Consider the following 25,543-nt stretch of genomic DNA (forward strand, 5'->3'; position numbering starts at 1 on the left):
TGGGGCTGGCGGCAGGGAGAAGCGTGCTGCTCCCTGCTGCCAGCCTCCAAACCAGGTCGGGGAACTGAAGCCCGGGGCGTGCTGTGCAGCGCGCCCCAGGCATCGAGATGCAGGCTGCTATCCGCAAGCCTAGGGAGCCCGACGGGAACTCCCGCGGGCTCCCAAGGCTTGCGGAGAGCTTCCTGAAGCCTGGAGAGCGAGAGGGGTCGGTGTGCACCGACCCCTCTCACTCTCCAGGCTTCAACGAAAGCCTGCATTCACCCCATAGGATGCACACACATTTCCCCTTCATTTTTGGAGGGGAAAAAGTACGTCCTACAGGGCGAAAAATACGATAATTTTGATATGAAGTCAGATGCCCATTTTCTTTTCATTCTTTTTATGGTGGCCGACTATAAAGAAGCCCTGCTCTGAACGATTACATTTCTAAACTGATTGATCCAATTTCTTCCGTTTATATGGAGAATTTAGTTCATACTTGAAATCTTAAGAGGTTTCTGGATTTGTTTCCCATAGCGTGGTATTAATATTTGTGATGATGCACAACAGGGAATCAGTGTTAGAAACTGAGATATGAAAGCTTAGAGCTAAATGGCACCTGAAACCCTGGTTATGGACACAACAACAGAATGTCTAGGCGCACTTTTTATAACAAGAATACAAAGCTGAAAATGAATGAATTGCAGCTAAAATATTACATTCATTTTTCACATGGTCTAGTCCTTCCCCTGCCCACCCCGCTAATATTCTTAAGAGGGTCTCTTCACCAGTCTTCAGAGAGTAGCTGTAAGTGGGGAGGCAGGAAAAGGTCCTCCCTTCCTTCTATTCTGCTGTTTTAAGTTGAAATCTTAGGTGCAACACTGCGCCCACAGCTCAGAAACAGCTCGTGCTAATGAAATTCCCTGTCACAAAATGTGCCTAGAACAATGGGAGTTTCGAACACTGCATGGAATACATTGGAAGTGGATAAGTTATAGAACCCGCTTTCTTTGTCTCCTGTAGAAATGTTTTCATTCAGATCTTAATCTTGCTGAGACTGACCCTGGGAATTTATCAGAGAGGGTCTTACATTGATGCAGCTTCACATCTGCCTGGTGTCTCTCTCTGCAGTCTGGAAGAGCTATGTTCTAATAAGTGTGGGATCAGTTTAATCAAATATTTCTCCCTGCAGTGAGAGGAGCTGAGGGTGGAAACAGAGTTTGGACAGGGATCTCCTGTGGGTGTGTTTGAAATCAGGTAGAATAACGTCTGTTCAGGTTCTCTGAGTTCTTTCTACTTTGCTCTAAGGCAATAATTCTAGTTGTTTTTGTCTTTCAACTCATTAGTTCTTTTGAGGCACTTGAGATGGGGTGCAGCAAAAATGGTAAGAGAAGGGTTTGACATTCTTCTCTCATACGTTACAAATTATTCTAATGCAAACATAACTGGTTAGTGCTGAGAGGATTGCAGCCCTGTGCAGGGGCTTCTGCAGGATTTTTTTAATAGAGGGAGGGGCAAACTGCCTGGTTTCTCACAGAAAATAAGAAGAATAGCTCCAGTACATTTTATCACCTGCCAGGTTCAAGTTGCTCTTTTTAAATGAAAGCAGAGAAATGTGAGGTGATAGCTCATTAGGCGGGGGGGCATTCTCCCTTGCTCCCCTCTAAAGATGAGCACTACTGAGAAAAACAGGATGGGAGGCATCCATTAGTTTGGAGGAACCCCAAAGTTTGCCATAGTTTTTTTTAAAGGAAAAGTTTGAACCGAGAACCCACTAATTGTCTTTTTTGGGGGGGGGGTTAGTGGAATGGGAAATCCTGATGTGCTATTTATGAAAAAGCAGACCACTTGAATATATACTGCAACTATTATTCCTTTTCTTGCATTGTTACCAAACATTAGGATTTAAAAAATCTTTTTGTGCAGTTCTTGATAAACCTCTCAGATACACACACACACACACACACACACACACACAAGCTTGCCAGATATCAGTTAGTGCACTTTACTTGAGAAATCTGGTGTACATGATGCTCATTAGCTCATCAATATCTGGCAATCCTGTGCAAGAGACTTTTTGCGGATAAACTTTTAAAACCACTGCTATGTTGTGTACATCTTTGAATGCAAGGTTGATTTTCCTAAATCAGCCTGCTGTGTAGGTCTTCAGAAGTGAATTTGTATAATGAAAATTGGAGTAACACAGGGATACAATAAGGACTTTAAATGGCTTTATGTAGCCTCTGAAAGCTGTCATGTTTTCCTAATTCACAATTAATTATTTAGATGTCTGTGTGAATCACAAGTCCTTCAATGTTGTGCTTCCTAGAGTTGAATTACAGTATGTAACAACTGGTGACTAGATTGCTTTCCCAATACTCTCATATTCTCTTTACCCTTCTGCAAACTCCTTTTCAGGTAACACAGCAAGATGTAAGGAAAGAAAATCCTCTTCAGTTCAAATTCAGGGCAAAGTTTTTTCCTGAAGATGTGTCTGAAGAGTTGATTCAAGAAATAACCCAGAGACTGTTTTTTCTGCAAGTAAAAGAAGCCATCTTAAATGATGAAATCTATTGTCCTCCTGAAACTGCTGTTCTGCTAGCTTCTTATGCTGTTCAAGCCAAGTATGGAGATTACAATAAAGAGATACATAAGCTAGGATATTTGGCCAATGACAGACTTCTTCCCCAGCGGTAAGAAACTTATATGGTGCATCAAAAGTCTGGCAGATTCTATGGGTACAGCGTATAACTTTAATATGAGAGCTTGTCTGGTGGCCTACACCATTGGTCTTCAATTTGGAAATTTAAAAATATGCATCTCCATCTCAGAAACTGTGGGCAGTATCCAACTAAAGACTTCTGCTTCTGCAAGGAATGTTGGCTGAGCAGTGGATATTCCCCTTCTTCTAATCTCCCTGTGTGGCCTCGAAATATGTTCCTGGGGTTCTTATGACAATCCCGAGCAGATTTATGGGGTGTACAGGGAGAGGAGAGAGCAGGAAAATTCCATTGCACAGCTGAAACTCCTCAAAATAGTGGAACTTGTTGCACTAGTTAGATACTACTGATTTTCTTAACTAGCTTGACTAGTAGCGTAAGTCAAAGTCCTGCCAAGCCAGTTGTCAGATGGGCAAGCCCCATTCTAGCATTCACACCTTAAGTACAGAGTTTATGATTTCTTTTGCTGTTGAAATTTGTTGGCATTTTTAAAGGAATTGAATACAATTGGTGATACACACATTGTTCTTGTTTTCTGTTGCTGTTTATAATTAGTTTTGTTTCATTGTGGTCTTCAGTTTAGTATTTTAATTTACTTAACTGTTTTTTAAAAGTTGTAAGCTTCCCTGCAGGCTGTGAATACAGTGAAAGGGCAGGGTATTGCAACATATTCAAATTTACTTCTTGTAAACCGCATAGAGGTTTTACTACAATCAAGTGGTGTATAAATTTTGTTAAATAAAAATAAATTTAAATCTAGAAAGGTGCCACTGATTGTAACTTTTGTGTAAAAATAAAATAAATACTAGGGTACTCTTTTCATGATTATTCCTTATTTTGACAGCGTTTTGGAACAGCATAAATTGACAAAAGAGCAGTGGGAAGAAAGAATACAAAACTGGCATGAAGAACACAGAGGGATGTTAAGGTAAGTTCCCTGGTATAGTTAGCCCGCCTCTTTTGAATTTAGCTTGCTTTTAATTAATTAATATATCCTACAGACAGAATAAGTGCTGGTAACTGAAACATATTACTCCAAAGAGCCATTTTAGCTTACTTCTGTACATAACCATCTTAACTTTTTGCTACTTTTCCCTGCTTCTGTTTTAAATCTATCATAAAAATACAAATAAAAGCACAACAACAACAAAAAATTCCTTCCAGTAGCACCTTAAAGACCAACTAAGTTAGTTCTTGGTATGAGCTTTCGTGTGCATGCACACTTCTTCAGATACACTGAAACAGAAGTTGCCAGATCCTTCTATATAGTGAGAAGGTGGGGAGGGGTATTACTCAGAAGGGTGGTGGGAATGGGTGATTGGCAGATAGCTGTGATGAGCCTGTTGACGACTCTTAACGACTGCAATAGGTCTTACAGGAAAAAGCAAGGGGTGAGAAGGTGAAAAATGGCTTTGTCTTTAAGGTGCTACTGGAAGGAATTTTTTTTTTTGTTTTGACTATGGCAGACCAACACGGCTACCTATCTGTAAATAAAAGCACAGTGGGTCCAATCTATTATTTAGTAATCGGCCTCTGTTAGGGCTACAGTTCTATCTGCATATACTTAGGGGTATGTCCCATTGAAATTGGTGGGAGATACAAATTATAATGTATAGAATTGGGCTGTAAATCCGATTGGAATCAATGGATGAAAGTGCACAGTTAACCCACTTCAGACTTAGTTAAGGATACAATTGGTAAGATTGGGTGCATGATCCTTACTACTTCTGCCTATACAGTGACTATAGAAGTTTGCATTTTATCTGGTTTTCAATTAATGTTCTTTTCATTGATCAGGGAGGATTCTATGATGGAGTACCTCAAAATTGCACAAGATTTGGAAATGTATGGAGTCAACTATTTTGAAATAAAGAACAAAAAGGGAACTGAATTATGGCTTGGCGTCGATGCTTTGGGTTTAAATATTTATGAACATGATGATAAGTAAGTAGTATTAAAACTGTTTCAGTATTCCTGAAGAACTGTTCATGGATCATCCTCCTTAATAGAGTTTGATGTACATTGTTTTTAATTGTGTGCTGTTCGGAAACTGAGCTGTAGATGTTATTGTGGGTAGTGAAAAACCTGTTAAATGAGTGGTCCTGCCTGTTGGACAGAGGTAGATGAAATTGCACTGTCCTTTCACCCTATAACTTAAGTTTGTTCTTTTACTGTGGTTGTTCACAAAGTGTGTGTGACTAAGGATTCTTTTGTGTTTGCTAAAGGTTGACTCCCAAGATTGGCTTTCCTTGGAGTGAAATCAGAAATATTTCATTTAATGACAAAAAGTTTGTGATAAAACCCATCGACAAAAAGGCCCCTGTGAGTAAATCTTTTTAATTCCTTTTTTAGACCTGAGCTATCAATAATAGGACACATCTGTAACCCCTTCCTCTCTAGCTCTTAACTCTCCAAAGAGTTTTCTTGCTTAACTAATGTAACTTTTGCTAATATTTGTGTTGGAATTTCTCACTTACATTGTTTAATTGTTTGCTGTAGGGTTGGAGCTAATCCATGCCTGGAATTTTCTTTTCCCCACCTCCAAAGTACATAACTTTCAAAATCCTGTTTGAGTTTCCTCTGCCAGCCTGTTACAGTCACCAAGTTCAAAGAACCTTTTAGAGTTTTTCCCTGTTTCGTTGGGATTTAATCATTCTTAATGCTTTGGTGTCAGTTCTTTCACTGATCACACCTAATTCCAAGTCATTTATTGATCTGTTCTGGAACAGCTAATGACTAGTCCCAAAGATTGCTTCATTGGAAGTGAAAGTGTTACGCTATCTATTTAAGAAGTTAGAATCTCATTAAGAAGAAGCTAAGAGTGTCCGTATTCTTAACAAGCATGTGTTTCTAGAACATAAATGGGATTTCAATAACTTAATTTTTTTATTAGGATTTTGTGTTTTATGCACCACGTCTGAGAATTAATAAGCGGATATTGGCACTGTGTATGGGAAATCACGAGCTGTACATGAGGAGGAGAAAGCCAGATACAATTGAAGTTCAACAGATGAAGGCCCAGGCTAGGGAAGAAAAACACCAAAAACAGATGGAGAGGTATGATGTTGACAACTGTGTATGAACAGTAGTTGGAATTCTTTTGTCATTCATAACTTCACACAAAAAAACAAAAGCACTCTAGCACATGTGACCTTGAGGCAGACTTAAGGAGAAAAAAATAATAAGTTCTATTTTTGCCCTCATGGATAGAATTCTCTAAAAACAGATATTACTCCTATGAAATCAGTGCCAGTAGTGGAAACTGTTGTTGTCTTGGTATCGTACTTAATACCTGTTACACATGGATGGACACCAGTTCTAAGCAATGACAAATTGGTTTCATGAATTATATATAGAGAAAGAAAGGATGTTTGTCAAAACCCCTGGTTTTCTTTAGCCCTGGGTAGTGTCTAGGAAAGCTCATGTCCTTATCCAGCTTTGTGTCACAATTGGATTTGTCCTCCAGCAAAGTGCACTGACAGCAGGCTGCCTGATTAATTGGACTCTGCTAGAGTACTGATGCTTTGGGGAAAAACAAGCGGCATGTTCTGGCATGTTTACCGCATGTTTCCACAGTGATTTCAGAAGATTTGCACTAAGTAAACTAAATAGCAACACTGCAGCTGCTGTTAGTGAGTGCAGACAAATATGTAATTGCCACTTGGATGTTACCATGAGTTAGCTACTATATACTGCCAGTGTGCAAAGAGTCTTGGTAGAGGTGAGGAGCAGATACTTAAGCATCACAGTTTTGGGTCGAATTGTTTGTTGTCTTTTAAATTGTTTTGTGAAGTACCTAATATTGTGTTATCCTATGGGTTACTACCTGATAGATTGAAGTTTTGTAGGTACTTGATTGTTGTGTAGAACATAAGCACCCTAGTAGATCAGACATCAGACCAATGACTCCTCTAGTCCAGCGTTATGTTCTCACAGTGGCCAACCAGACGCTCATGAGAAGCCTGCAGTTTAGAAGCACCATCTTACCCTACTTGATGCTGATCTTTAGCTAGATTGTTTGCCTATTGTGTTTCATTCCAGCTTTCACCTTGTTTTTTCAGACACTTAGGATACAACTTTGAGATCATCTGCCAGAACAAACCTTTTATTTTATATTATTATCATTTATTTATTTATTTATTTATTTATTTATTGCCGCAGGGCTTCCACCTAGCATATCATGTTGTGACTTGTATTGTGAGAATAAATTTGGCATGTTTGGGTAAATGGATTTTGATGGATGCACTGTAAACTCAGAATGAAAATCACTTCCTCCTCTGCTATGTTGATGCTGGCATTTATTTAATTTAGGGCACAACTAGAAAATGAGAAAAGGAAAAGGGAAATAGCAGAAAAAGAGAAGGAAAGAATAGAGCGTGAAAAGGAAGAGTTGATGGAACGGCTAAGACAAATTGAAGAACAGACGATGAAGGCCCAAAAAGGTGAGCATGTTCATCACATATATTTCCTTCAATAAATATTAAGTTTGTGTGTCTGTTAGGTTTATTATGTTACATTGCTTATCACATCATGTAAGGAAGTTAGCAGCTAGCTTAACAATACACTAATTTAACTTGCATCATATTTTAAACTTCAGGCAACTCTCAAAATACGTGATTTTATGAAGCCAAAAGCATGTATAGTCAGGACACATTGGGTTCAGTGGCGGGTGGGATTGCCAAAGTCTTTTTTTCCTGGATGTCTACCCCCCCCCCAAAAAAAAACCACCATTGGCAAGCACATAAAGCTGAATGCATGCAACTTAAGTGAACGTAAGTAACCTGTACATTGTTGTGTCCCTTTTTCCTTTTGTTCCTTTTTGCTTGAGTGCAATTTATGGACAGTGGCACACAGACCTTATGTGACATTGTGAAGAGTACAAATTTGCAGTGTCTAAACCTTATTGCGGACCATCACTTTATAAGAAAGAGCAGCTTAGATTAAAATCAAATTCAGTTATGTAGTGGTAAATCATTTATATTCTGCCACTAGGTGTGCAGTAAGCTTTAGTTTCAGAACTAGCTGTTGGCTCTGTCAGGAAAAACAGATAAAGGAAATGAAGGGAAGAAGCATGCAAAAAATGTAATAGATATAAACCCGCTTCCACAGTGAGGTGTTCTATTTTACAGTCTGCTAGAAAAGTACAGTTAAATTGGATTTACTTCAGACGTGTTTCTGCTCTTTAAGGTTAAAGTCTTTATATCATTAAACATAATAGCTTTTGCAGGATTTTGCATAGATTTCTCTAGCGCAGCCAATTACTCTTTTTGTGCTTGACTTTCTGAATCATAGCACAGCTATTGAATGGAGTGACTCCTTGCAGTTCCTAACATTTTAATGTTCTTTCATCTCTTTTAATAGTTTGCATTAAGACACTGAAGGCAGTAATTCCCACACTGGGTGCTCTGTGAGAACTGCAGTGTGCTGCAACAAATAAATGATGTAGTGAATGCACCTGGGAACCCAAAGAACTCACCCACAAAAGCCAAATGCATACTATGGATGTGCCCAAGCCATGTTGGGGAGGGGATCTGAGTGCCTAAGGCTTATACTTTGCACAGTGCAAGTCAGAATACTTGGGAAGATTACAAAAAATTAAAGTCTCCCCAAAAAATGTAAATGAGAAAAACCCCAAATATCTTAAAGCTTTTTTCCAGAAGCATGTGCAAATCTAGGGCCTTTAAAATTAGACACAGATGCCTGAGAATGGGAAGTGTTTTTGAAAACCTTGACAGAAACATGAGAAGCAACTTTTTTCACGCCAGACTAACTGTTCATTTAGCCTAGTACTGTGTATTTTGACTGATAATGGCACTCCAATATCCCAAAAAGAGGGCTTATCATCTGCTTCATTTGCCTGGGATTGACCCAGGGACCTTCTTGTGTGCAAAGCATGTTCTTTGAGCTTTCGTCCTTACTGCTATGGTTTGTGTGCCTACTCAGCTATCACGGCTGTCATGTATTTGGGAAACTGGCTTGCATTTGAGCTTTCTTTGGCTTTTATACCTGATGCTTTTATAATTCCTCCTGAGAAAAATGTGAACAGTTTTGACGGTTAGTGGATTTGTATGAGAGCCAGTTCTTTCTGCAGTCTGGGCAGTAAAGTATTGCTCTGTTCTCTTGAATATCTATAAAAAAAATATTAAGTGAAATGCATCCTTTTGCATCCTTTCACAAGAGTAAGTTGCTGCCAACGCGGTCAAGTGGAGAAAACATTGGAATATTCCATTACAGTGGTACCTCCAGTTGTGGACGGGATCTGTTCTGGAGCTCCGGTCGGGTCCCAAGGTTTCTGCAACTGGAGGTGCCACTTCTGCGCATGCTCACGGCGTGTAGAGCGCTTCTCCACATGTGCGCGCAGTGAAACCTGGAAAAATACTTCTGGGTTTGCCGTGTACGTATCCTGAAGGATACGTGACCGGAGGTGAAGGCAAGTAGAGGTACCACTGTACAATGTAAAATTGACATTAGATTATAATCTGATGTGTTGGATGGCCATCTTACATGTATGTTTTAGTTGAGATTCCTGCATTGCAGGGGGTTGGACTAGATTACCCCCGGGGTACCTTCCAACTTTACAATTCGATGATTCTATAATTCTGTGTATGATTTGCAGTGTAAAACAAGTTGGAAGACATGTAATCCTAGGTCTGTTGAACTTGGCAGAAATCAGGATTGAACTCCCCTCTCCATTGGTTTATGGCTGGGGAATTCATTCCTGCTTGGTTACTACCTCCCCCAAACTCTGCTGCGAACTGCCTCTCAGAGCTGATCTATGGGGTTTAAGATGAAGATCTGCCCACTGGGTCAAAAAGGTTTCCCATCCTTGTCCTAGGCAATCTCCATTGAAAGCAATTGAGACCTTCTGTTCTTGCTCTTAGAAAAATAACAGAGAACTCTTTAATATTCAGTGTTGGAAATATTTAGTTTTACCGTGGTACCTCGGGTTACATATGCTTCAGGTTACAGACTCCGCTAACCCAGAAATAGTACCTCGGGTTAAGAACTTTGCTTCAGGATGAGAACAGAAATTGTGCTCCGGCAGCAGCGGGAGGCCCCATTAGCTAAAGTGGTGCTTCAGGTTAAGAACAGTTTCAGGTTAAGAATGGACCTCCGGAACGAATTAAGAACTTAACCTGAGGTACCACTGTATTGACTCGGTGTAACACAGTCTGGCTGCCTTTTAGTTCATCTGATCTTTTCTAAACTTCTGCATAGAATTGGAAGAGCAGACGAGAAGAGCCCTAGAGCTGGATCAGGAGAGGAAGAAAGCAAAAGAGGAAGCAGAGCGCCTGGAAAAGGATCGGAGAGCTGCAGAAGAGGCAAAAGCTGCTCTGGCGAAACAGGCTGCTGACCAAATGAAAAATCAGGAGCAGCTGGTAAGACGTTACATGTGCCTGATTATGTTAGGATATATTGTTTTCAAGGAGTTTGTTAAAATTCTGGCATCCAAAGAGGAAACGGTATTAAGAAAACCATGCAGGTTCATAATTGCATGATGTCATCTAAGTACAAAAAAGGTAGATGCATGTACTTTCTCTCCCCGTATAGCTATGTACTGTGCTGTGGGGAGAGAAAGGTGTATGTTGCATTTTGAGTCAACAATCCACTAGGTTGCATCCAAACCAAAGCACACATAACAGGGTGGGTAGAAGCTGACTTCTCTTCACTCACCAAGATTGCTTCTCTGATTTTGGGGATCCCTTCAACCCCTCTTGCTATAACCCACCACATTTGGCAAAGTACCCCGACCTTGGGGGAACCTCTCTGACCAGGTTGTGGGGGGGACTGAGGAAGTCTGTTTCCACCAACTCCATTACATGTCTCTGAATCCAATCTACCATCTTGTTAATATTAAGTTCAGATATTCCTTATACCACCCCCATTCAAATGGTGGCACTATCCTTATGAAAATACTTTCTCCAAAGGATGCCCTCATGACTCTTCTCCCCGCCCCCCCCCCCGCCAAGTTTTGGAGTCACATGATAGCCAGGCTCATTTTTAAAAAATTATTTTTATTATATTGCTATTGGTGAATTAACTGGTCAGTATTAAAGGAATATTAAGTGGCTTTATAGTTTGGTTATTTTCTTATTTGTCTAGCTATTTTAGTTTTGAACGGTTGCTTGTTCATTATACGAAGCTTATGAAAAGGTGACTAAGATTTCTTTACAGCTTCATCTTTAATGCAGACCAATACATGATGTTGCCTTAGAGCTAATAACATTTTCTTCTTGCTTCCTAGGCGGCAGAACTTGCGGAATTCACTGCTAAGATTGCACTTTTGGAGGAGGCCAAGAAGAAGAAAGAAGAAGAAGCTTCAGAATGGCAGCACAAAGTAATTATTTTTAATGTACTAAAGCTGGGATTTGTGAATGGGCAAAGCATTCTGAACTGCATGCCAGAGCTGAGAACAAGGCATTTCCCAGCATCGGGTGTCATATTCTCTGCTGGAAAATGCTTTTTAAAATCTTCTGCAAGCTTACAATACTCCTTGCCCCAATGTGAGATGAGAGCAATACTTGGACTCACATATGTCCTGTGCTTTCTACTTATCTCTGGCTAGAAGGCAGATTGACTTGATGGAATATAGATTCATCCAAACCCAAGAGAGAAACAAATGTCTTCATGAGCTTATCTGTACCTACTTCTTATGCTTTTCTGAAATCTCATCCTAAATAGGTATCCTACTTTTCTCCTAGAGACAGGGAAAGCTGTTAAGAGTCTTCTGAAAATGCTGTTTGGGCTAATCATTTTAATGACTTGGGGTCTAGGGATGTATCACAGTTCCTTTGTATTAGTTGACTGCAGCTGACTTGGTATTCAGAAAGATGTGCGGAGCTGCTTGAGTTGACTTCTGGTCTGCTCTTGAGACTTTCAAAGTAATTTTAAGCATATATTCTGTGGCCCGTAAACATGTTAAAGGAATGACAGACTAAGTTGGTTCAGTCTCATTGACACCAATCTTATTAAAGCATAAGGCTGGGAGATTTTGGTTGTTTGTGGAGCCTAAGTGTTGACTAATCCTCATTACTACCTTTTAGGCCTTTGCAGCCCAAGAAGATCTGGAGAAGACCAAAGAAGAGCTGAAGACTGTGATGTTTGCTCCTCCTCCGCCACCTCCTCCGCCTCCCCCTGTAATCCCTCCCACGGAAAATGAACATGATGAACAGGATGAGAATAATGCAGAGGCCAGTGCTGAATTGGCTTCTGATGGCGTTGTGAATCACAGGAGCGAGGAAGAGCGTGTAACAGAAACGCAGAAGAATGAGCGTGTAAAGAAACAGCTCCAGGTAATGAAGGATTACAGAGGCATATAACATAGGCCACAAACCAAAAACCTCTCTGCTGGTTGAGCATGCTCAGCCTTGCTTTGCACAGTAGTCCCCTGCAAAGCTTTTGAACTGACTCCTATCGATCCCATCTTGGTGTGGGTGTGAGGGGACGTTCCTGCTCAACTTGCAGAGGAAGTCATTTGGTTCAGTGGGCCCTGGGCACAGTACATACTGCTTTGCAAAAATTCATAATATATCCCTCCACACATCTAGACATTCTCCTTCCGATTAAGAGAAACATATTTTTGTGATGTGGCCTATATTTTGCAAAATGCAGTCGGGAGAACAGTGTCGTTCGGTTTGTCTCTTGTGCTGCTTTACAAATTTTGTTTTGGAACTAGGTACTGCAGCCCCATGTGAAAATAGCAAAATGCTTGTAATGCCCAACACAAGCAAGTTCCTTTATATGAAAATTCATACCACAGAGTGCAAATGTTGCTTTTATTCTCTTTGGATTTTGAGCATTAAGCTAGTTAACACAGCATTTTGAAAGCTAAGATCAGATTCCATCTTAATTGAAGCTCTTGGAGGGGGCCATTCTGCTGAGCTTCCTTTCCAGCGGCCTTTGGCCCCTTTAATAATGCATGAAGAGACACCATTTACTTTGGAAGGCAATCAGAACCAGTAAGTGAGTTTCCTGGCAATGCTGTTGTACAAATCATCATTCTGAAGGATAAATCCATACAATACAGAAGCAGATGATTCCTTCATCTGATAGGTAAATAAGTTACTTTAGTAGAGCATGATGGGTAGTCAACAAAGGTGTCCCATCAGAGCAAGAATTTCTACTTCTGTAACAAGACTTCCCACCCCTCCTCCCTTTGCAGTCTCCCTTCCCAAATTTGTGCCAGAGGATATGGGGAACTTCTAGAACAGATTTTGGGGCACACAGGAGGATGGGGAAAGGAATGCTTCGTTGTGCAAGTAGAAATATTTGCACTAACAGAATGTTCACTAAACCCAATGTAATTTTTAAAAATCTTAACCTGCCTATGTTTTCTGTATCATAGGTTGGCCTGAGCAGTGAATCTGGCTAACAGTGAACACAAAAGTTAATACAATATGTCTGCTTCTCTGTACCACGTTATGTCCCCTTCTATTGTAATTCTTTCTAAGAATATGTGATTGAGGAGCTATACATGTGAGACTGATAACTGCTCTCCAGAAAAAATATTCCAAACCTTGTTTTAAGTTGAATTTACTGAAAATAGTCCACTAAAGGAACAAGAATATATCATCTCCCCTTTTGCACGTATATACCCCTTTGTTTTATGTATGTATACATTCTGGCTGTTTGGTTGGAAGATTAATCCTGTACCGCAAATGCAACGTTGAACTTGACAGAACTGGCAGCGTCTAAACTGGCAATGCTTTTGTTCAACAGGCCCTGAGTTCTGAGCTGGCCCAAGCCAGAGACGACACCAAGAAGACCCAGAACGATGTCCTTCATGCGGAGAACGTTAAAGCCGGCCGCGATAAATACAAGACTCTTCGACAGATCCGGCAAGGCAATACGAAGCAGCGCATTGATGAATTTGAAGCAATGTGAGAGCTGTTACTTTGCATATATGTTCTTCATTAAGCTTGAACCACCAGCAGAGAAATGCAGGCCTTTCTGAAAGGAACACACCCCACCTTGCCAAAGCATTTATACCAGTTTGTGGTTAAAACTCATTTCATGAAAGCCGTTCAACAATAAGGCAGCCTGTCCGCTCTGGCTCTCTGGGAGAGGTGGTGGCCACATCTCCATGATCTCATATCACGTTTTGTTTTTTTAATTATTATTCTTTGTCCTCTGGAGGAGTAGCACCATCTTATACTGACAAAGCTGTTAACCTAAACAGGAATGATTTGCAAGAACACTAGCTTTTACCTTATAACTGGCCACAGTTTTTGGCATGGGTGCACTTTGGATTTTTCTTTTCTTTTTCCATTTTAGTGAATTTGCAAGAACTTGCTTAATTTATCAGGGGTTACGGGGTGTTGTTTTTCTTCTGTTAGGTGCAGTTCTTTGGTGTTTCACGTCCTGTCATCATTGATGGTTTTCTTTGCCTGCCTGTTCACAAAGGTCTAGATGGCAGGTAGCTGTTCCAACATACCTTTTTTTCCCCTTAAAAAAAAAAAGTGGAACATTAACCTGTTGAAAGTCTTTTGCTTATAGGTCTGTTTTGCTGAAGTCTTCAGTTCTTCAGATAAAAGTAGGAAAAACGAGACAGGGATAGGTAACCTTTGGCCCTCCAGATGAACTGCAACTCTCATCAGCCCCAGCAAGCATGGCTAGGAAAAAGGGCTGTTTAGTTCAGTAGCATCTGGAGGGCTCAGGTCCCCCACCCCTGCTCTGGGTTCTCTTTCCCTTGCATTTTGTTAGCTGTCATATGAATTGCAATGTGGGAAACCCTGGACCTTTCTGGCAAGGGAGCATATGAAAACATCAGTCCCATGGAGGGGACACTAGCCTACCTCACTACGATATGCATGATGACTGGTCTTTCAAACACCATATAGAAACGCAAACTGCATTATGCTAGGTTTCTGCATAGCTAAACACTACACAAATCTAGGAGCCTTTACTCTTTAAATATTTTGTTCTATTGCAGCATAGATTTGTAGTATTCAAACAGTGTTCAGCTGCCTTTTTGTTGAGTAAAATTCTACACCATGTATCTTCCATTTATTTTATTTTTTAAAATGTAACCTGGAACTGGTATATGATCCACTGAGAGGGTGTGAAACATTTGAGCATGTTTTCTGGGTCTTGGGTTCCTTGGTCCTTAATTAATGTTGCTCTGAGGCTCATTTCTTAATGAAGTCTGCATAAAACAATGCTGCCTTGTACTTGCTTTGAGGGCCCACTTACACATCAAGGTTGTTCCTTCCATGATAACTGAAGATGCAAGGGAATTGCGTGTGTATGTGTGTGTATATATATATATATATATATATATATATATATATATATATGGGCTTTTCAGGGAGTCCAGTCACAGGAATTGTGGCAGAACAGGGGCAAATGAGTTGTATGAACAAACATTTAGGCTGAAGTTCAGCATACAGTCAGGTAATATTGAATGTATGTTTAGAACCATTGCTGAATCACCCTTATCTAATGCTCTTTTAGTTGGCATGTTGACTTTTGAGGACCATGTTTATGAATGAAATTACGCACCGTTTTTATAACTCTTCAATTAGTAGTTGGGAGAAAGCCCTGCTTTCGCTGAGGATGGTTCAGCTAACCTTTTGGTATTATGCACTCAAAATTTACACTTCCCTATTAAAATTGCCATTTTATTAAATATCCTTTAATAAGGATTCCTTATTGAACCTTTTTGAGGGTTGTCCCCCACCCCACCCTTAAATTTAAGGGAGATCTTGGAGACAGGACATCATGAAAGGAACACAGACACACTGGTAGCTGATTTTCCTTGCACGGGTGTGCAAAAGCTGTGCACATGCTCAAATGTTTGCCCTGGGCACTTTTGCTTGCAATCAGAGAAATTGGGCAGATGCCTTGCACATTTTCATGCAGCAAATCATGAGACCTATATGTCCAAAGTGTTCAAAATATTTTGCCATAGCAAATGGAATGCAGTGTATGGCTCTTCCCTGAAATGTGTGTTCGTGCATTGACAATGCCAGACTATCAGTGTAAGGGGGGGAAATACGAGTTAGATTTGCTGTTCATAATATACAATGTATAGATTAGAGTTTAAAATGGATCTAATCCATATATAAAACTGTGTGACTTTTTTCTAAGCAACCAGGAATTAACATCTGTAATGAAGTTTTTCACTGTGAACAAAGTGATGGTGATGGTTGTCACCAACTGTTGAGGAAACACATATTGATGCAGAGGCATTAAGAAAATAACTTGGTGAAGGAATTTTCAACACGCTTCCCCTCTTCTTCCCCCTCCCCTTCTTAGCATCTTTTGTGTTGTAAAATTAAGCTGCAGTTAATAACACCTATTATTTTGGATAACATTCATTGGCTAACAATAAAGAGACTACAGTTCATTCTTCTGAGATCCATTGTTGTTATTTAATCTTATCTTTCCCAAGCAAAATTGTTTTGCTGAAAATAAATAAATCACAATTTGCTTAAGACTAGGAAAGGATGTCTGGAACACAGATGACAAATCTTGTAATGGGAATTCATTTAAAATGTAAGCAGAAATGGCACTCCTATGGAGGGAGGGGGCACTAACTGCTCACTACAGATACAAGGAAAAAGGGTACCGTAATTGCAGATTCAAAAAAGAGGAATCACTGGCACAGAATTGCTGTTGAGGACAAAGAGCTTATTTAGGCAACAGGTGCTCACATGACAAAAATTGAAGTTTTTTCCTAGATGTATGCTCCAGCTTTGTGACATGGGAGTTGCATGAGTAGCCTAAGATCTCTCTGCTAGCATCACACACAGATTTGAGAGGGAGCTCATTTGAACATCATTGACTTAATGTTGCATATAAAATGAGACTTCACTTGTTCGTTGTTGTTTTTTAAGATGTGTAATTTGAGAAATCAAGAATGCCCAAAATATTTTTTCCTTTTCATATATGCAAGCCGGTCTGGAACATAGGAAGTTGCCTTCTACTTACTCTGACCATTGGTCCATCCTGTTCAGTATTTTCTACATTGGTTGGCCATGGCTTTGCAGAGCACTGTCCTAGTTGGAGATTGAACCTGGAAACTTCTGCATGCAAAGCAGATGCTCTATCACTGATCCATGTCCTGTCTCGTGCTCGTCTGTTTTGTAATACATCAACAATTCTCACGTCTTTGCAGTCCGAGTGCACAAATTAAAGCCGTTCACCATAGTTGTGACTTAATTCTGTTCCCCAGGTAGTATGCAGGAGGACTCCAAAATAGGACTTTTCCACTGCCTAGGAGATGCAGGGGGAGCACAGGATGTAAAGCTGAATACTAGGAAGTTCCCTAAGGCTGCTCCAGTCCACTCCCCCCTTGCTTGTTTGAGGAACAAGCAGTCCATTTAGCTGTCCTGCACTGATCATTGAGCTAGCCAAGGCACTGGCTTTTATAGCTGAGACTCATCTTGGATTCATTGTAGTTCACTGCCAGGGCCCCGGCTGGTGGCCAGCAGTAGCAAGGCAACTATTTGGCTCAGTCATTGGACAAGAGAGAAGAAATAAATGAGGCTGAAGATAATGATGATGATGGAGGTTGTAGCACTAGACTAGATTTTCCACAGGCCGTCTTCAAACAGAAAATCACTACACATACAAAACAGGCATGCATACATTTCTATGGCCCTTTGTGCAATGTATTTGTTGTTTATCATTGTGGACCATTGTGTGTAGGTTTTCGTTGTTCAGATCCTGGCTCCTCAACCATGCACTGCATTTCACACGCGTTTTCCACCTAATGGGATAAGATGCATGTTCTCCGCCTCCCCCTTTCCTCGCCGAAATAGAATCAAGGTAAGGCTGAAGAAATGTCCAATGTATATTTTATGTTCTGAGTTTCAGAAGCCCTTTCTTTGGGCGGAATAAATATTCTGAATCCACCAGGCTCTTTCCTACTGTTTATATTTTGAGGTGGAAAAGTCACATTAAGATGACTTCTCCCACTATTCCCAGGGGGAAGCAAAAAAAGAGGGCGGGCAATGTCAATTCATTACCAGGAGAGGACAAGAGGTGAAATAAAATGATTTCTTCATAAAACAACGCTGATTTTCTGTTTTGCCTGGTGTGTGCAGTTGGTTACTCGTAGTTGCTTTGCTGGACAGGGATATGCAAAATAACCTGTGGGCAAAGCGTACATCCCACTCCATTTTCAGTCCTGCCGGCTCTGTTCTGTTTTCCCTTGGGGACCATTTCTTGCAGTGTGGATGTGCTTTCACAAAGCCCCTTGCCTTATTGAAAGCAGCAGGGCTCGGCTTTGTCTGCAGTGCACCCCTTCTATCTCCATAAAGATGCCCACCCCATGCATCATTTGTCTTCTTTTCTTTTCTTTTTTGGCCATCGTACAGAGACGCACCTGCTTTTCAGTCCACAGGATGCCTTGTTGCAACACTCTGCATCCATTACATCGGTTTTAAGCCCTCGACATATAGCAGGTCTTTCGGGAGAGAGACATTAAAGTGAAGCAGCAATATGCAGCTCTCTATGCGTAATATAAATATAACCATGCTTTCCACCTATTAAAGTATGCACAGTCCACCTTTTGTGCTAGCAGTGTTTCCATACAGCTGCTATAGTGTTTAAGAGGAAACGCAGCAAACGATAACCAGCAGATATTCAGCCCCACCACTAAGGAAGAAAAATCCTTTTCACATTCAGGAGGTCTCCAATGTGTTGCTTCCACATGCCAGGATACTAGTGTTAAGAGACTGTGGCTCTTCAAAATGCCGTTTTAAAATCACTTTTCATAGGGCCTTTAGGAAAGCAGACGTGTTCTTTTTTTTTTAAAGATATTTATTGAGATTTTACAAACAAAGAAAATTACAATATAAGAAAAGAAAAATAAAAAAGACAAAGAAAAAAGATACAAAAATACAGAAAAAAATACAAAATATGTGAAAAATAAAAAAACAATTAAAAACAAATCAAACTTTTCATGTCTTATATTTCAATTACTCGTTTCCTGACCTCCTCACACCTCCCTTTTTTGTATTCCAGTTCACATAGTTAATTCAGCAAATCCTTTCCCTCTTTGTTTTTATCTTAATTATAAATCTTAACATATTAAACATATTTTCATCTAATTATCAATCCTTTTTTGCATATTCTTTTAATTTTGTTACTAAAACCATCTCATTTCAATCCTGCATCATTTTAATATTCATTAATTTTACCAAAAAAAAATAATTCTTTCCAGTAGCACCTTAAAGACCAACTAAGTTAGTTCTTGGTATGAGCTTTCGTGTGCACGAAAGCTCATACCAAGAACTAACTTAGTTGGTCTTTAAGGTGCTACTGGAAAGATTTTTTTTTTGTTTGTTTTGACTATGGCAGACCAACACGGCTACCTATCTGTAACTGGAATTAATTTTACAGTGTTTCTGCAGATAGTCTTTAAATTTCTTCCAATTTTCTTCCACCAACTCTTCTCCCTGGTCGCGGATTCTGCCAGTCATTTCCGCTAATTCCATATAGTCTATCACTTTCATCTGCCATTCTTCCAGGGTGGGTAGATCTTGTGTCTTCCAATACTTCGCAATAAGTATTCTTGATGCTGTTGTAGTATACATAAAAAAAATTCTGTCCTTCTTTGGCACCAATTGGCCGACCATGCCCAGGAGAAAGGCCTCTGGTTTCTTCAGGAAGGTATATTTAAATACCTTTTTCATTTCATTATAGATCATCTCCCAGAAAGCCTTAATCTTTGGGCACGTCCACCAAAGGTGAAAGAATGTACCTTCATTTTCCTTACATTTCCAACACTTATTATCGGGCAAGTGATATATTTTTGCAAGCTTGACTGGTGTCATGTACCACCTGTATATCATTTTCATAGGAAAGCAGACATGTTCTTATAGAGCTGTGTCCAAGAGATGATGTGCAGGCAAAATGGAGCTCTGGACAGGGCATAGCGATGCGTACATTGGTATGACTGATAGGGTGCTGATGTCATGAACTAGCACCAGAAGCTGGTATATCTTGGTGCCCCTTTACCAGCCAATGGCTGCCATCAACAGAAACAGCAGAGCTTTTGAGAAACGGGGCAGAGTCGACAATGATCTGATTGTCAAACTGAACTTTTTTTTAGGCAATAAGGCAAGTGGAAAACAAAAGGGTGAGTACTAAAAGAATAGTTATGGAAGGTCTCAAAACTTACCAGTGGATATTTCCAAGACTGTCATATTTAGCTTTTTGCCTGTCCATAGCTTGATCAGTGTTTTTGTTGCATTTATAAGGTTCGAGGTACAATCTGTGCTCTGCCTTTTTAAAAAAAGGGTTTTGAAAACTGGAAAATACCCCGAATAACCACTGTCAGCATACCAAACTGCTAGCTAACCTTCGAGGCACTTTAAATATTTGGCAAGGATAGTCAACTGTTGGTATGTATGCTAGCATAGCACCCTATTCAGGTTTTCCGAAAACTTTTGGAGGGGGTCCAGGGCTGTAAGTGCCCACCCCACCCCCAAATCCCCACTGGCTCTGCTGCCAACTGTTGCACATTGAGGTCAAAGTGATTGGTCTTTGAACGTGCTTGAACTCCTCTCTGCAACAGAGTTTTCTGCATCACTGGGCCCTGATCTTCGGGAGGCTTCTAAGTGCATTTTCCTGAATGCTTGAAGAATCCCCTTTGAGACCTTTGGATTCAACTCACAAAGGTTAGAGGTGAAGCTGGTGCATCCTTTGAACATGCGAGTAGGGCTTATGGTAGCTCCTTGCGCTCACTAGGCTAGTCAAAGCGTGGGAGAGCCTTCCAAAAGTCACACTTTTATTGTTAGTAGTATTGCTGATGTTTGGCTGCATGCCAAGTCAATGCACATTTCAGCTGGAATGCAGTGTCAATTTATGAGCTCTGACACCCTCTTGATTTCAACGGGATGCCCAAGTGCATGCAGAGTTGCCACTGCTGCCAGATAGGCCTCAGAGTCTAAACTTCTTCACACTTCTTTTGAAAAGCAAATTTTGAACTTCTTTTGGAAACAACCCACCTTTTCATTCTAGGCGCTTCTGCAGCTATAAATGTGGTGGGTGTGGCTCTTTTCTGTTTCCTTATTTAATTTGCTTCTTCTGTGTCTTTGTGCAGGTTACAAAAGTACGATCTCTTGCAACCCTTAGGATAGAAACTTATTCAGGAACAGCAGAAGAACCGGAGGTCTATCCAGGCCTGCCTCTGTGCTTCTGTTATTCGGGAAAGTTTACAATCCTTTAAACACACAAGAGGTGCAAAGTATATGTCAACTTTCTTGATGGAGAGCAACTCATGCTTTGGAGATCTCTTGGTTCAGTTCTCGTAACTGGGTTTTTTCCTAAGCGTTGGATCGGGGGCATGTTTCCCCCCCAAAATATGGCTGTGACTATTTCCTCAAAGGCCGGAGAATCAGAACCTTTGTTTACTATGCAGCTACAATGGAAATCAATATAGCAGATGGCAAGCTGTTCTTTAAAAGTGGGATCTTTTAAATATTCTCTGCATGAACCCTGGCAGAATCAGAAATGTAAAAGTAACTGCTGTTTCTCTTGCCTTTACATTATTCATTTTTACACATTTTATATTAAGCCTTGATGGCATAAAAAAAAATCAACATGATTTGTCACAGGCAAGTGAATCTTTTCAGAGTTTTCCTCTTAAGGTGCTACAGCCGATTGATTCCCCTCCTCACTATCGCTCAAATGGGCATTATATGCATATAATGCAAATTGTCTCTACCTATGTGCTTGAATAAATGCATCTTTGATGCTCGTGTGCCTGCTTGGTGACTTTAATTCTTCCTTATCTGTAGCTGTTGTGCCAGGAGTGGGAAACCTACAGCCCTTCAGATGTTGTACCCCAACTCCCACCAGTCCTAGCCAGGGATGTGGGGTTCGTTCATCAACATTGAGAGGGCCCCATGTGACCCATTCCTGTTACGCAGTTGCTGGAAACCTTGCTGTGTATAATTGTCCGAACCTCAGCAAGCGACAAGAGGCAAGGAGATGACTCAGCTTGTAACATTCACTTTTGGCCTCTGCTTGTGAATGGTCTGCCCCTACGCGAAGGAGTACAATTACATGAGAGCCAGAGCGGTGCAGCAGCGTACAGATTGAAATGGCTTTTTGAGCAGAAATCTCTGGCCTGCCAATCTCTCCAGGTAGTGAATCATTTGTCTTCAGCTTTGTTTCCTCCAATATGAATACCTCGGCATCCTTCAGGCAAGCCTGAGGCACAACCACAGTTCTAGAATATATTCCAGCCACACAAAAACACTCTGTGTGTGTGTTTTTGTTTGTGTGTGTGTGTGTTAAGGAGCAAGGCTGCAGAGGATGTAGGTAGAATCCTGAAGCCACTGGGGCTCAGATTCCTCACCCCTGCTGAAGAAAAGGCATAGCTTGCTCCAAGGTCACACAATGAGTCCATGATATAGTGTACTTCATATATGTCAGCAGCACAGAGGAACGAAAAGGTGATCTCTCTAGCCTAAGGTGCTCATATAGGATCTCCTACTGCATGGTTCACCTCTCATTTGAAATGCCAGGCTACACTTTTTGCTACTAAAGAAGGGGTGGGGTGGGGCGAGGCTGAGTGAAAGTGTCAAAGAATTTGACCTTAAAATGATCCAGATTTCTACTAATATCATGCAAAGTGTTCAAAATCCTTTTAGCTCTGCGGAATTTCTCTGAGACAACTCAAGCAAATAGTTCTTATGATTTCATGCTGTTCTGGAGAGAGCATCAGTATGAAATAAGGAGAGTCTAACCATGAAGGGAGGGGGAACCTAACAATTTTTTATATTTTTGTAGAGTCCATATACATGCTTTGCATTTTTTATTTTTGTCCAAGAATAGAATCCATGTACATGCTTTATTTATTTTTGTAATGCCCATGTACTGCTTTATTTGATGTGAATAGCCACAGCTTAAGAACAGCCAGTGAAGAGTACACAATTGCTGCACCAAACTTTTCATAGACATGTTTGATCCTCTTTTTTTTTACAGATATGAGTTTCCAAATAGACAAGATCCCACCAGTTCAAATTGAAGGGAATATGCAGGGACGACAATGACGATGACCCCCACCCAACCCCCCCCCTTAAGAACACTTGTAACTAAAACATCTCATCACCACCAGAAGCAATTCCTTACATTTAGCTCCAGGATAATTGCAAAATGCCCATCCAACTAGGAATACAAGTAGATGGAAAGAAAATTCAAACTACTGCTATACCAAATAATTAAGTATTTTAAAGCTGTACAAGTACAAAACTTCAGTAAGTTTGAAGGCTATTATTTTGTAATCCTGGGGAACTTTGTTGGGCTTTCTTCTAAACATTATTTCCCCCCCACAGGCACACAACATGTACATTCCTAAGGTCACAAAATGTTCTCCCATAAGCGTACGCTATAGCCAATGCCCCAAATCTGAATACTGTTGCTAATTGTGAAGGAATTCTGATAAATATCACATGCCTCTGAAAGTCCAGTAAATGTTGGTAAACATCCAAAGGTCTCGAGTTAGCAACACCTCAGTAGTGCAATTCCATAATTTTGAACGACAATGTTTCAAGTCTAATTAAAGCTCTATTATCAAGCAAAGTTTCGTTTAGAACTGATGAATGCAGATCAATCTGCACTCAGAATAAGGTGTGTGTGTGTGTGTGTGTGTGTGTGTGTGTGTGTGTGATCTCGTGAACATTTCTGTCATTTACAAAGCATGAAAAATGCAAATCACTTTTTGGATTTTAACCCTTTTAAGATGTATGGCCAAAAAGGTTTGTTTTAAAACCATCTATTAAAATACGTACTTCCTTTCTGCTCTTCCCCCAATTTTAAAACAGAAGATCAAGTTCTCCTATTATTCTCCCTCAAAATGTTATGATCAATAAATTTCCCAAATAAATATACGCAATATATAAAAATAAATACTCCCACAAGCTATTTTTAAAATACAGATGAACAATCCGATTAACATACTGGATAGTTACCATTCCAATACTACTAAGAAATATCCACTCAGATTTATCCAGATATTTTCAAAAACTTAAACTGTATCTTCTCTAGGAAGATGTCGGGTTCAGAGGCCACAGCAGTGGTTGGCTTGGGGAAAAGCAGCGAATACTCTATTTGAGATGCAAAGGGGCAGAAAGATCTCCCAAGAGAGGATGGATGCGGGGCAAAAAGAAAGTCAAATCCTTACAGGAAGCAGGCACTAAGAGGCAGGAAAAAAGAATGTGGAAAGACTGAAAAGGAAAACAGAGGAATGAAAACTCTTGAGAGTAATAAAAACAGCAAAAGCCATAAAGACAGAGAAACGGCAGGAGGTGAAAGAAATGGTAGGAAGGGGGAAATTTAAATAAAAGGCAGAATAAAGGCACACAAGGAATGAGTCCTTAATCACGTTCCATTTTAATTTACACTTAAAATGCAATATAACACATACAACCTTTGCGTTGTCTCTCAGAAAAGACTTGGGAAGGATTTAAACCTGCTGACTCACCAGGAGGTGTAATCATGGATGCTGCAGAAATTGCTACAGTCTCCAAAGATGCCACAAACCCCCTTATTTTGAAAATTCACATAGTATATATTCTTATTTCTTCTGGGGGGAAAAACTACTACTGTCTTTTAGACTGGGAGAGGACAGCAGGACTGGAAAGTGAAGAGCTCCACTTTCAGAAACGAAGCCCATGGACCTGTTCATAGTGTCAGAATTTGCTAAACACGCACACGCAAAACCTAACGGAGTTAAACTCTTGTAACTTTGGAGTCATATTAGAAGGTAAAAAAAAAAAAAAAAAGCCAGAAGTTCCAAACATATTAATGAGATGCATGCACAAAATGGCAAGGAGTTTAACCTTGCCATCATAGGTAGATCTAAAAGGGGCTTCTATGTGGTTGAGCACGATATAAGTACACTGTATAATTACATACATGCACACATATGATTTTCCCAAAAATCCAAAACCCTGAAATGTTTCCAGGTAAATTTTCCATCCCTTCTGTTAAGTACTTCCAAACAATAGTGATGATAATAATGGCATAAAACTCAGCTCAAATTTCAAAGTTGGACTGAGTGTACCAATGTCTGTATGTTGCAATAAATTAAAACAAAGCAGGTATTTGACCTCCTAAGATCATATATCACATATTTTAACTTCACAGTTATAACACCCTCTACACATGGGTACTCTGCTTGCTTTCCAGTTCCATCCCCATCCCCTGAAGACACCTTCCCCAAAGAACAAAATGCCTCTGCCAATTTTGTCCCTTCCCCCATATATGAGTAGACATGCTTTTTCACTTACACTTGGTGTGCAAATTTGGATCCAACCCAAAAGTTGCATCAATAAATCGGCATAAAACAGATCTGACACCTTCCTAGCATTTCCCTTTTCCTTGTCGTCCTACAGTTGCTGCAAACTATTACCATATATATTCTACAGAAAGCCATCCCAGGAGGAGGGAGGTGGCAGCAGCGGGTCCCGAGTTTTGGAACGTCAAAGGAGAAAGAGAGCAACTTAGAAGAGCCAAGGTTCATAGGAGGTGGTGTGCAGAAAGAAATGTGGTTAAAATGCAAAGCAGCCATGCTGCTGCCTGCTGGCAAGAGCTGCCCAATGACGCCAGTTCTTTTGGTGTGTGCAAAACAACATGCTGCTCCCTGGAGAAGCAGATAAGCAGTTTCTGAATCCAGAAAAGCTTGCTACCGGTCATAGTCAAATCAATGGAGACAGTTAAGTATCCGCTTCAGAGATGGCACAGCTGTGGATATACCTGGCCAACCATTTGCTTTCAGGGAAAGGACATACGGAGGACAGGAGCTTTGAGTCCTTCAAAGCCTGGGAGCTCCTTGTAAGGTAAAAAAGCACACATGCAAAGTTCTTGCAGCAGAAAACAGTGCG

The 25,543-nt window shown here is 40.4% G+C and overlaps 1 protein-coding gene across 5 annotated transcripts in view; it reads left to right on the forward strand.

Annotated features, from left to right (window-relative positions):
* Positions 1-16,047, forward strand: part of RDX (radixin) — a 29,817-nt gene extending 13,770 nt beyond the window's left edge. For 3 of the 5 annotated variants that reach the window (XM_083609181.1, XM_083609182.1, XM_083609183.1), the window contains 10 exons: positions 2,398-2,672; positions 3,544-3,627; positions 4,497-4,643; positions 4,925-5,021; positions 5,593-5,756; positions 7,011-7,141; positions 9,918-10,078; positions 10,945-11,037; positions 11,744-11,992; positions 13,419-16,047. In XM_083609181.1, the coding sequence (XP_083465307.1) occupies positions 2,398-2,672; positions 3,544-3,627; positions 4,497-4,643; positions 4,925-5,021; positions 5,593-5,756; positions 7,011-7,141; positions 9,918-10,078; positions 10,945-11,037; positions 11,744-11,992; positions 13,419-13,583 (1,566 nt within the window). In that variant the 3' untranslated portion in view covers positions 13,584-16,047. Of the gene's footprint in view, positions 1-1,325; positions 1,364-2,397; positions 2,673-3,543; positions 3,628-4,496; positions 4,644-4,924; positions 5,022-5,592; positions 5,757-7,010; positions 7,142-9,917; positions 10,079-10,944; positions 11,038-11,743; positions 11,993-13,418 lie in introns of all 5 variants that reach the window. The other 2 variants (XM_083609184.1, XM_083609185.1) reach the window with 1 other exon arrangement.
* Positions 16,048-25,543: the final 9,496 nt, after the last annotated feature.

Source organism: Podarcis filfolensis (assembly GCF_964270895.1).
Source record: "Podarcis filfolensis genome assembly, chromosome: 4".
In the NCBI taxonomy this organism is placed as follows: domain Eukaryota; kingdom Metazoa; phylum Chordata; class Lepidosauria; order Squamata; family Lacertidae; genus Podarcis; species Podarcis filfolensis.